Source organism: Cinclus cinclus, chromosome 3, assembly GCF_963662255.1.
Source record: "Cinclus cinclus chromosome 3, bCinCin1.1, whole genome shotgun sequence".
NCBI lineage: Eukaryota > Metazoa > Chordata > Aves > Passeriformes > Cinclidae > Cinclus > Cinclus cinclus.
The window spans coordinates 83,838,239-83,850,569 of record NC_085048.1 but is presented as its reverse complement, the minus strand read 5'-3'; the positions used below and the strand labels follow the sequence as shown (position 1 = coordinate 83,850,569).

Here is a 12,331-nt window from a genome sequence, read left to right as displayed (position 1 = left end):
AACCTGGCGTAAGTGCTCTGAGCTGCAAGCATGGACAAAATTGCTAGTTAGTCACTGAGGATCCTGTTAACCTCAGCTCACATGAGCTCTCACAGAAAAAGGGGATGAACATCTGTTAACCACTATAGGATCCCTTCATTATAATTTACACATATTTCACTGCCTGGAAATAAGTGGAAAACCCCGCTTGTAACTCTCAAGAAAGGACAGCATATGCCTGAATCTGACAGCTGTGTTCTGCCAGGAAAATAGCAGATTCCCTTTTCCAAAGTAACTTCATTTGAGCTTCTAAATGTGCTCGTTACTTCTAATGTTAGTCCCTTCTGGTAATATCTGCTGGTATGGAAGGATGACATTTTCTGATGCAACTGTCCAACAAAGCAAAAAAGAATTTAGAATTACTTGAGTCAGAGAGAATAACCATGACCCTTCAGCCAAGTGTATGAGCCATTTGTCTATAAAAACCTGGGAAAAGTATGTCCCAGGTCCCAAATTCTGCTTAATGACTTGACCACCCCTTTCATGGAAAACTTTTACCTCTCCCCATCTTTAGAAATGGGTTGGTTGTAATATGTTGCTCCCACTGTCAGTTGCTAACTTTTCAGACTTGTTGAGCAATCTAAAATATACTGGCTGGCTCTTTGAAACATTGCTGTGAATTATGATAGATTTCCAACTCTACATTTAGTTGTAGATACCAAGAGAATTCATTAGTGTGCCTCTGCATTGTTTCCATAAATACTTCAGCTTCACGTTTAGTAACAGAAATATTGTGTGGGCTTTCAATTACTCTGCTAATGAGCTTAAATATGTTTTAGTTGGATTTGAATTAGTATGAGGATTTTTTTTTTTTTGAGGCAGTTAGTATAATGAGGTGAAAGGTGTTCTGTGTGTTACTGAATAGCTTGGGTGGGACTGGATTAATCTTTAGTGCTGACAAGGCTTCCTAGAGTGTATCTGCTTTCCCTCTAAAGACAAAATTGAAAGCTCAGGGCACCAAATGTCTGCTGCTGTTGTGTCCACATGGAAGAAATTATGGTGCAGATCAGGGAGACTGAAAGTCTAATTTTGTGTTGTCATACCAACATGAACCAAAATGAGATTATCCCAGAGCAGAAGCTTGCACCTGGACAGCTGAAATGAGCGCCTTCATTGATTCAAGGAATCAGATGTTTCTGGTGATCTTCATCCAAGTACCTCACCCAAGTGCCTGACTGCAGCTCCCTGTGGTTTGCAAGAATCTTGCTGAGAATTATAAAGAGAGTTTTCCTTTAGAGAAATGGCAATGGAGGGGAGCAGAATACCTTGTACCATGGTTCCTCTTTCTCAGCCTTATGAAATAATGTCCCCTAGAGGCCTACACTTTCCTCTCTCACATGACAAATTCCTTCAAAGTACCCCCAGGGGACATTATTCAGCAGCCTATTAACATATATATATAGTCTATGAGCCAATAGTTTAAAGTTTGGGATGTTTGGGTGTTTTTTCTTTTCTTTGTTTGTTGTTTTTTTTTGCCTTCCCTTATAGCACAAGGCATATATTTGGTATCAGTATCTCTCTGGCTCACCCTCTTCTGACAGACATATCAATTGCTTTTTTTCTCTACCTTCTCTTCCCCATTTCCAACACCACTTTCCAAAAAAAAGCAGGAAAGAACATAAGCAAATGAGGAAATAATAATGAAATTATATGTAGTATGTGTTTTATTTGACAAGACAGATTCTCTGAAGGGCAGCTGGATGAATGAGTGATGAGAAGATAAGTTTCAGAAAAGCAAGAAGGGATTTGTGTTTAATAATAAATGTTCCATCTGAAGGCAAAATTATGATTGCATATCATAAAACCCCCAAAACTAATAAAATAAAAATGCAAGAAATTATTCATGCTAGATTGATTTAGAGTTTACTGAAAAAGTCTGGCTACCTCCTGGTAGTATCTGACATTTCTTTATGTTGATATGACTGACAGAGGAATTATACCCTGTTGTTAACACTAACAAACATCTCTTTTCTCAGGACACCAGAAGTAAAGCTGTAATTTTTTCAAGATGCAGGTCACAATACATGTCTGTCTTTCCCAGATTCTAAATTTTAAAACCTTGAATAAGGTGTCAAAAGAGCAATCTCACACAGAAATATGCAATATACTTGGTACTTTTTACCCTTTTTTTTAATTCCTGAGGCCTTAGGATGATCTGAAGACACATATTCAAGGATTTCTTTTGAAGTGTGATGGGTCAGAAATGAATCTCAATTGTTAGCTTACTTAATTTTTAATAGCGTTTTAGATTCTATTTTCATTCTATCATGACAGAAACTGGGGCTTTCCAGGATAAAAATACAAGAAAAAATTATACTAGTATATCCCATAAAACTTTCAAGCAATTCACTAAAGTTGGCAGCCAAGAAGAATGCTAAGTGTGCAGCCCAAATTTGTCAACTGCATGCTCTTGCTCCCAGGCAATACATCATGTGTGACATTTTCACTTCAATTTAGATCCTTCAAGTCCTCCTCTGTTCTCTTTCTGCCCTTTTCTCCAGATTTCTTAATCTCTGTCCACCATCTGAGGTGTTTCCACTCTCGATTCTCTTCATTATCTTTACAATTGTCTTGGTTTGCTGAAAGATCTTCATATTTGTACATGATTTTTAGTCAATCTTTCTCCAGTATGCCCCCACTGATACTTTCCCTCTCCCCTTTCTCTACCATCCTACTTCTATGTTACTGAGATTGAAGGTGGACACTCGACCTGAAATGTAGGACTCTCTCAGATCCTTCTACAACACTCAATGGCAAATTACCTGGAATATTTTATTTATTTTTTTCCTCCAGAAAATCATATGAAACTGGACTGAGAAGGAAAATCAAATATCTTAAAACAGGGACAAACTTATTAATTAAAACAAGATAATTTTTGGCATGAGATTTTCCCTGAAAAATGAAAATTGGTCAGATGTGTTCTGGATTGATTTCCAGTTCTGAAAGTAATACTTTTCACTTAAGTGAAAGCAATTTTATCCAAGAGGAAGTTTAGGAGTGTACAGTGAGACTGATATTTTCACAGGAAGGCTTTACCATACAGAAAGGATAGTGTTCTAACTAACTGGAATATAATTTTACAAAACAATCGCTATTTCACCCTTGCACCCCTCTTTCTCTTTCTTTTCCCTGCTTCATTACAAATTACAGTGCATAATGACACCATCAGTTAGCAATTACTCCAAAATTAGTGTATAGTCTACAACAGCTACAAAATTCACACCCAAGGGTTTAACCTTTTTTACCTTTTTTTTCTCACCTTTTCTTGATACAGGATTTAATAAAAATTAGTATGACTCTATTTTGAAGTCTTAGCACTTATTTCAGAAGGAGAAATTGTATACAGGTATACAGTATATAGACCCAGATAATAAAACAAAAATTGTGAATAGGTAGTATATAGTCCTGTGTAATATGGGGGGGGGGGGGGGGGGGAAGAAAAAAAAATGATAAGAAAAGCAACATAGTCTAGCATATTACTATAAAACTGAGTCTTGGAAGTTGCAAGTACCTTCCCAAAGGAATTCCCTTGAGAGGTCCCTGCAAATTCTGTGATTAAAGCAGTTTTAGGCTAAAACTAGATGGTATCATATTGCTCTTTTGATGGAGAAAAGGAAGAGAATTGCTTAGCCAATTAACCTAATCTCAGTTTTGTCTAATTTGTCTGTTCTGCATAACCACAGTATTAACCAGCAGTTCAGTCCTGCCAATCCCCAGTGCCACATAGAAGAAAAGAACCGTTTGTATATTACAGTGTAATCACAATATCTACTAATTTCCTCCGATACACTACAGGCTTCTTTTGAAAGGAGATTGCTGGCATTATCCCCATTTTATAAATGAGGGGACTTAACAGTACAGCAAAATGATTTCTCAGGAACTGAGAGTTACTGATAAAGTGGAGCCTGATATCAGTGAAGCTGATAAAGGAAGAATAAAACTCAGTTATCCTGAATTCTCAGCACAGTTCACTCTCTGCAAGCTTCAATGCTCACTTACATCTGGGATTATGAAAGAAGTCTGCAGCAAACCGTTTTCCCCTGCATTTCTAACTAATTTATTTTCTAATTTTCTTAATATCACCATGCGCCAAAGTGAATAATTACAAAATTGCTTGCTTTCTGTATTTTGTGTCCACAAAAACATAACAAGGACATTTTAGTGGTGATACACAATAAGATTCACTTCAAATAAGAGTTCTAGCACTCTCCTTCCCTTTTTTAAAAAAGTGTCTCATGGACTCATTTTGGTGCTTTCACAAAATGAGACACAAATATCCATGGATTGAAGGGACCACACTGTTTGAAAAAACCCTGCACACCTTCACAGCTTCATAGTTCGTCATCACACATTAACTCTCCAAGGAGCCTCTGTCTACTGTTGCTCTATTTCAGACACTTATGCCCCAGTCCTGGCCATAAGGTCTCTTCCTCTTCCACTAACTAAAGCTATTGTCCCAAAGCATCAGAGAAGGGGGCTTTTTCTTGTAAATTAAGACGGTCAGCTGTAAGACCCCTATCCTTATTTCATTCCTTATAGAAGCAGGATTTTCAGAGAGGTCAGAACCTTGTTAATATATGAATAGTTTTCTCTGGGATATTTTGACTTTCAAATAGGATTCAGAAGCTAGATTAAGAATCAGATAAGAAAACCCCTGGCAGGAATGTAGAGATTTGCCTGCTCCTCCAACTCCAAAGAGAATAAGCCAAAGGAGAAGGGCAGAAATTACTGTGTCTTATGTGTCTGGACAGTGAAATTTACGTAAGATTTTCAAATTTCATCTTGACCTAGCTGGAAGTAAATTTACACTTTCCCCATTGACATATTTGTGTGTTTATTTGCCTTCCCAGTCCTCACTGCTCCAGGACTCCTCAAACTGGACCTTTCATAACCTATAATCTATAAGCAAGGCTTTTGTTAGTTGATCTCCTGCACTTATTCAACGGTCACTGGTTTTCTTTGTTTTTTTTTTTTTTTGTTTTGTTCTTTTATTTTTTTTTCTGAAAGAAAGGTAGTATCAAATTTAGACTGTTATTCCTCTTTTGTGATAAGAAACATCTCTGCGAGCCCACCCCGCCCTGAAGAGCAGGTGGACAATATCAAGCTTGTTTCTTCAAGATACCAGGTCTGTTAAGTATGTTTGTTATCTGAGGGCTGACAGGTGAACACCAGGATCTTCTGAGTTCCAAAACCTAACCTCTTTAAAGAGCTGTTTTTTATTTCTAATGCACCAGATCCTTGCTATCTGAAACCAGCTTTGTTCAGGTGATGAGTGGACTGAACAAAGCCTTTCAAGATCTCTGCCTAGACCCAATTTTATTGGTCCATCTTAGGTTTATAGCAGCTCTGTGCTATTGAGTCCCAGAGTTAAAGGCATGATCCATGATTAATGGCACTGCATGCAAAGAGCAGCCATGAAGAGACACTCCCTCTTAGGCAGCAAAGCAAAGACTGAAGTGGCATCTTGTACCCACCTATGTTGGGGACAATCAAAGAAAGAGTCACCAATATCCCAGAATAAAAATGTGTCTGCACTGGTTTTAGATGTGGGGAACGTTAAGAGATGTCATCCATCAGCAGTGTGTTTGGGGAGGGTAGACCAAAGCATGGAGCAATGCCAAAATACTCTTAAAATTGGGCAAGTTTAAAAGAACAAGATTGACTTCCCTGTAAGATAAAAAAACTAAGTCTGAAATTAATTACTTAACTCCTAGTGTTCTGAAATTGTTGTTTATTCCTATGCCTAGCTTAGTTTATTTATGCTTATGCTTAGTTCCTTAGTAGAATAATTTGAATATTTTACAAGTGAATTTAAAGTTTATTTACAGAAACATCCAAAATTGTTCATTTTAGATGTATATGGAGAGTTGTTTGCTTTTTCCTTAGTTGGGATTACAACTGTAATCTTTCAAAAACACATTATTAGTCCCAATATTATCACAAATGTAGCTTCCAGGATTCATTGAATTTAGACATGACTCCGTTTATTTTAAGGCTAAGGTGAGGTTTTTATTATAGCACATTTCAACACAGTTAACCTGTCCAAGCTTTAGGACTAGGTATAGCCTCACTTCTGTACATTCAAAAATGGATTGGCTATACTTTTCTCACTGCTATTCACTACCTGCCAGTCCTTGAAATATTCTAGAAACTTACATTTCCTTGGAAGCTTGGGTGTAATTGTGTTTGAAGAAAGTGAGTTGTAAATTATTTGGGCTATCAGTGTTCACTGAAATTGGGCATTACTATGTGAGGCTGAACAGCTGTATTGTTATTTTTGTATGTTCCTGTGCTTTTTAAAGAGAGCCACATCCTGCCCTGAGGCCAGACTAAAGGGTTGTGTGAGTGGTGAGGAAGCATCAGTGCAAAGATGACCAGACAAGCACAAGCTATAAAGTGTGTAAACCCAGGAGCTTGCTGCTTGCTCAGACACACTGTTCTCTTGTCTCTGTGCTTCACCAGAGAACCACTCTAACAGAGGATGTTTAGTCCTGTTTTCCCAAGAGTTATGACCCAAGTCCAAGACCCAGTTTGTAGGGCTGACAAGTCTTTCTGCTAACAGTGCAGCTTGTTTGCAATGAGGTTTTACAGTGAAATAACTTCTAAATGACTTAACAACTGCAGAATTATTTTAAGCTTTGGTCTGGGAGTGGTGGTGAAAAGTGGAGTATATCACTGCAGAAGGAGATAGGAAGCAATTGGTGAAACTATTCAAGGGTTTAAAATCAAATTTTTGACGATCAATAGTTTTCTGTTTTTCTGTTTATCATCCTTGGTGTGTGCATATATATTTGAACAATTCAACAAAATGCAGTCTGCTGTGAGCAGAGCTGCTTTGTTCACAGAGCCACAGGGAGAGCAGAACAATTAGAAATAGCTTGAGACCAAATATTTCAACTTTTGGAAACCATTTTAGCAACAGTATCTGGAGTGTTTCACTAGGGCTGCTTTATGACCTCTCGGCTCATTTTGAATAACTCATCTGTATCTATGTCAAACAGCTCCATTAGGATGATAAATGTGCCTAGAATTTCAAATAAAATATTGAGTAAACCTGCCAGACGGTGTTTATATTCCAAGTGTCTCTCACTGATATTTCTTTTCCTTACAGAGATTTTGTTTTACTCTGTTTGTTTGCTTTTTAAAAAGGAGCCACATCCTTGCCCGTGGCCAGACTGAAGGGTTGAGTAAGTGGCGTGAATGCATAAATGCAAAGATGATCAGAAAATCATCTTTGCAGTGCCTCGACGTTGCTGCTTCTCTGTGCAGGTCTGTTCCCTCCCACTGCACAAGAGTTGCTCTGCAGAGCTGCAGTTTGTGCTAGCTGTGGCAATGATTTGAGCCCAAGGAAGCCTGGTGCTCCCACAAGGAGTCTGCCTTGTTCCTGTGCCCAGGACTTACCATTCCAAACAGTCACACCAGCTCACTGTGTGCTCTGAGTGCCTGTAGGACTCCCTTGTTGCTGGTGCAAAAGAGCTGCAGATCTAAGTCATAACTGGCTGTTTTAATTTCAGCTTTTTTTCTCTCACCCAAGACTGTAATGTAGCAGTAATGAGAAACATGCATGGGGTATCTCTTTGGTGTTATTCATGGCTACCCACCAGGCACCAAATCTGGTATTCTTCACTGTGTTCCATTAATGCGCTGCAATTTTCACCAGTTTGAAATGGGGGTAGACCATGTCCATTCCCATCTGCTAATTTTGTATGCCAGTGATGCTCTAATATTGCATGAGTTCAAATGACTGCTTAAGTTTTGTGGCAGCAAAGAATAATGTTCCTAAATGTCCCAAGTTGGAGCACAGATATTCAGCCTATATATTTGGATTTTGGAAATGGATTTATACATGAGTAGAATTTTTTTTTATTTTAAAGAAACCATTTTATTTCCATACCTATATCTTCCCACCTCTCCTCACACTTCCACAGGCCATACTGCTAATGCCAGCATTTCTTTTTCACTCACAGGGGGGGAAAGTGGTTGCAGTGATAAATTTCTGGCAAAGATGATGATGATAACTGCATTTTTAGGAGATATTTCCCACACTGGGGAGTAGGAGGATGGGGAAAGTAAGTAGGAGGGTGGAGAAAAAGACAGAAATGGTTACCTGCCTTTCATTCTCAGTTAACAAGAAAACTAAGTGTAGACTCATGCCTTCACAAGGTAAGTAACCTGCTGATGTTAGACAGTAAATGTTCAGGCACCTGTGAAGTGATGTGACAACTGCCATGCTGAGACTCAGCAAGCACAAGGGTCATTTGCATACTCAGAAAGAACTGCTCTTGGTATGCTTTCATTCTGAATTATTTGTTCAGGTTTGAATATATTTCAGATTAGGGCAGATGCAAGTGAGGATAAAAAGAATCCACAGTTTAGTTTGGTCTGCTTTTTCTTATTCCCTTTATTGTACGGTTGAGAGCTGGCTGTCAAAACTTGCGTGTTACTGAATGCTGGGATGTTGAACCCTCAGCTCTGAATTTTATGGCTCCTGTCTGCCAGTACTCATACAGTTAACATCAGGTTGTTCTAATCTCTCTCCTCTCTTTTACCTTTGCATCAAGAGTAACCAATTCTTTTTTTCTTTTTCTTTTTTTTTTTTTTCCCCAAGGATGATACCAGCTACAAACAAGGCCTTTGTTGTAACCAACCTTGTTTCTGGAACAGGCTATGACCTCTGTGTCCTGGCAATGTGGGATGACACAGCCACAACACTTACTGCCACCAATATTGTGGGATGCGCCCAGTTCTTCACCAAAGAAGACTACCCTCAGTGCCAGTCAATTCACAGTCAGTTCCTGGGTGGGACCATGATTCTGATCATTGGAGGCATCATTGTGGCAACTCTGTTGGTATTCATTGTAATTCTCATGGTCCGCTATAAGGTCTGCAACAATTCCCAGGGGAAGATGTCTAACGTCAGCAACGTCTACTCACAGACGAACGGAGCACAGCCAGTCCAGAACGGAGTCTTGCCCCAGGTCAATCCCAAAGTGGTGGTGAGAAATGAACTTATGGAGTTTAACTGTCAATCTGCACGGAGCAGCATCTCCTCTTCCTCCAGCTCTGCAAATAGCCGTGACTGTGACAACTACAGCCTCCAAAGTGAACAGGGCACATTGTCCAGTAAATGGAGGCCTCCTTCCCGGTCAAAACACAATATTGACCGGCTAATGGGAGCTTTTGCCTCCCTGGAACTGAAATGTCAGAAAAAGGAGGAAATGACAGACTCCAGAACTTCCACGGTGGCTCGCCACTCGGACAAAGAGCCACTGCTGGGCCAGACAGAGTCCAAATTCCGCAGCTTCCTCATGTTGCCTCTGGAGGGCAAAACTAAACGTAGCCATTCTTTTGACATGGGGGACTTTGCCACATCTCAGTGTTGCACCTACCCAAAAAAGATAACAAACATTTGGACAAAGAGGAGCCTCTCGGTCAATGGCATGCTTTTGCAGTATGACGACAATGACCTAACAGGGGCAAAAGGGACTTTCGGAAGCTCAGAGTGGGTAATGGAAAGCACGGTGTAAATATCAGTGTCTCCCCCTTCTCTTCTCCCCTCATGTGTTACAAAGCGTGGTTTGTTTCTGGGCCATGCAATTGGAAAGAGAGGGGAGGAAACGTTTGCTGTTGTATTGGCCAAAAAGATAGGCAAGCAAGTAAGTTGCAGGAATAGCAAAAGAGGAAGAGGGTCATGAAATGTGAATAGGCACATATGGTACCATTCCTGTCTGGCCCCAGCTAAACCATGCGTGAATGTTTCAAGGAATTTGCTAGTTGTATTTAGCATTGCTTTCCAAAAGTTACTCAGACTCTTGGTGAACCTTCACACAAGATTAAACAAGGAGGATGAAAAGGGTTTTAACAGCAGAAATTCAGAAATTTATTTATTTTTTTTTTTTAAACCACAGAAATACACTTCTCTGGATATGACTGGTACAAGGATATATCTGATTGTCGTTGCAAGGGATTTTCTCAAAAGTGCAGGCAGGGCCCCCACAGGGGCAGATCAGAGTAAATTGTTCAGAATAATCTCATGGTCTTAACTGTGACATCTGGGCAAACAATATCTGTTGTTGAATGGGCTTTTGGTTGGTATTTAATTATTTCTGTTCTGATTTGATTTGTTACTGCTTTTCAGTTGCTTTTTTCCCACAACACAAGGTATGTTTCTATGCATATTTTTGTTTTGCTTTCAGCCTCATCAAATCCCCCAGATGGAAAGGAGGATATGTACAAAAGTCAAATATCTGATGTACTGTATAACCCAATTCTAATACCATCCATTTTTGTCCTAGGAAGAATTAAATCTAGGGATTAAAAAAAAAAAAAATCATCCTCTTTCTTCCATCTCCTTCATAACCTCTTGTCAATGCTCAAGGCAGATTGCAACAGATATCGATATCTGTAGGGATATTGCTATCAAAGATGGGGAAAATAGTTATCAGGATACTCTAATAAAGGATAAAGAAAGGGAAAACAGAAGTAGCTCCTGGGAATTCTCCACATTATGAATAGGAGTGGCTTCTGGTAGAGGTCATGCTCTCACTCTGCTAGAATTGCAACCTACTGTGGCAAAAGCTCCTTGTCTGTACAGTCACCATGACATGTCTTGACTGTATCAGTAACATCAGGAGAATTAAGTTTTTGTATATTTCAGGGGATTGGTTTTGTTCCAAATTAACCACAGAAGCTGAGTAAAATTTGGGTATCTCAGAGCAGGGGGTGTCCCATGCATCCCCTGCATTACGTATAGTACTTCCCCAGTCTGTTGCACTCCTACTCCCCTGTCTCTCATCCTCAGGAAGATACTTAGAACAGGAGCTCTTCAGGGTTTGTAAAGGGATTCTCAAATTGGGTCTTGGTGAGCATTGCTGTGGTTGTAGAAATACATGTGACACATCCAGCAGAATTTATTTTCCTTACCAATTTTACTGTGATTTCTAGCATTCTGCTGGCTACTGCAGCTGTCCTGTCATTTATTTATTTATTTGTTTGTTTGATCAGCTGTTGGGAACCATTCTGAAATTGCACATTGTTACTATGATTTTGTAAAAGAGGTAGAGAAAGTGTGCAAGAGACAGAGGAAGCAACACATGAAAAAACTCTATGTATATTTTTTTTAAAAGGTTCAGAGATATATTGTGACATGGCTGTGTACTTGATCTTGTATTCGTCATGTTTCCTACTTGGAGTTTAGCTAATGACATCCCTGTGATCAGAATATTTTTCCTTTATTTTCTTTCTTTTTTTTTTTTTTTTTTTTGCTACAAAATGTACAGTAAAAAAACATCCTTGGGGAAAAAAATACCTGCTTTTCATTTATTTGTTATTCGGTGGTCTGCTTTAAAACCTAAGAAGTAATTATTTTTAAAATTATCTTTAAAATTCAGAAATTAGCTTTTTCTTTCCCACAAACTGTCTTTGACTTCAGGATTTTAGGTATAAAGCAGGAATCAAGAAATATACACTGTTTTGAAATGCATGAGAAAAGATGTTGTAAAAGGCATTTCACCTCTTTTTCTGTTGTTACATTGATACAGGTCTATACTATGAGAGTACTCTAAACCCTGACCTAAAATCTGAAGACAGAAGAGGTAGCATTTTCAGACTTAGGACCTGACTTTCTGTAGGCTTTTGCTCAGATTGTTGCTCCCCAACAGCATTAATAGATTCAGGAGACATCCAGTCAAACTTTGCTTGGAAGATTTTTCAAACTCTGTTTTTCTCATGCTTTCTGAGATGAATGACACCTCCAGTGCCAGAATCTGCATAATCCAACTGTCCAGATGGCAGTTCATATTAACCATTAATGGCATGTACATTTATGTTGCACTGAAATCTCTTGAAGACATTCATGTAGAGAGTTAGTAATTACCTTTTCCTTGTTCCACTGTGGTGCAGTTGGACTTTTTTATTATGTTGCTACTTTGCTCTGAACATGACATCTGGGTTGTTTTTAATTTAGACATTGAGTTCATCTTCAATATTAGTAGCATATGCAGCCATGAATTTTCAAAGTATATCACATACTGTTTTCTCTCTTAAAGAGGAATACTCTTTCACATTCTCATAGAAAATTAAATTAAGTAAGCCAACAGATGCATTTTTAAAATAATGCATAGTTGCCAAAGAGCCAAGGTAATAAATTCCACACTCTAGCAGCTGCATTTATTACTGTTAATCATAATATTAATTCATTTAGCTTTAATGAATGAGGCTCAATCCACATCAGTTGATTTGCAAATACTGAACAAAATGAAATAGGTGCCAAGCCACTACCTTTGGCACTCAC

The 12,331-nt window shown here is 38.7% G+C and overlaps 1 protein-coding gene across 1 annotated transcript in view; it reads left to right on the top strand.

The window, feature by feature from the left end:
• Window positions 1–10,574, top strand: part of LRFN2 (leucine rich repeat and fibronectin type III domain containing 2) — a 34,757-nt gene extending 24,183 nt beyond the window's left edge. The window contains exon 2 of the mRNA XM_062489229.1: window positions 8,648–10,574. Within this exon, the coding sequence (XP_062345213.1) occupies window positions 8,648–9,566 (919 nt within the window). The 3' untranslated portion in view covers window positions 9,567–10,574. The remainder of the gene's footprint in view (window positions 1–8,647) is intronic.
• The last annotated feature ends 1,757 nt before the right edge of the window (window positions 10,575–12,331 follow it).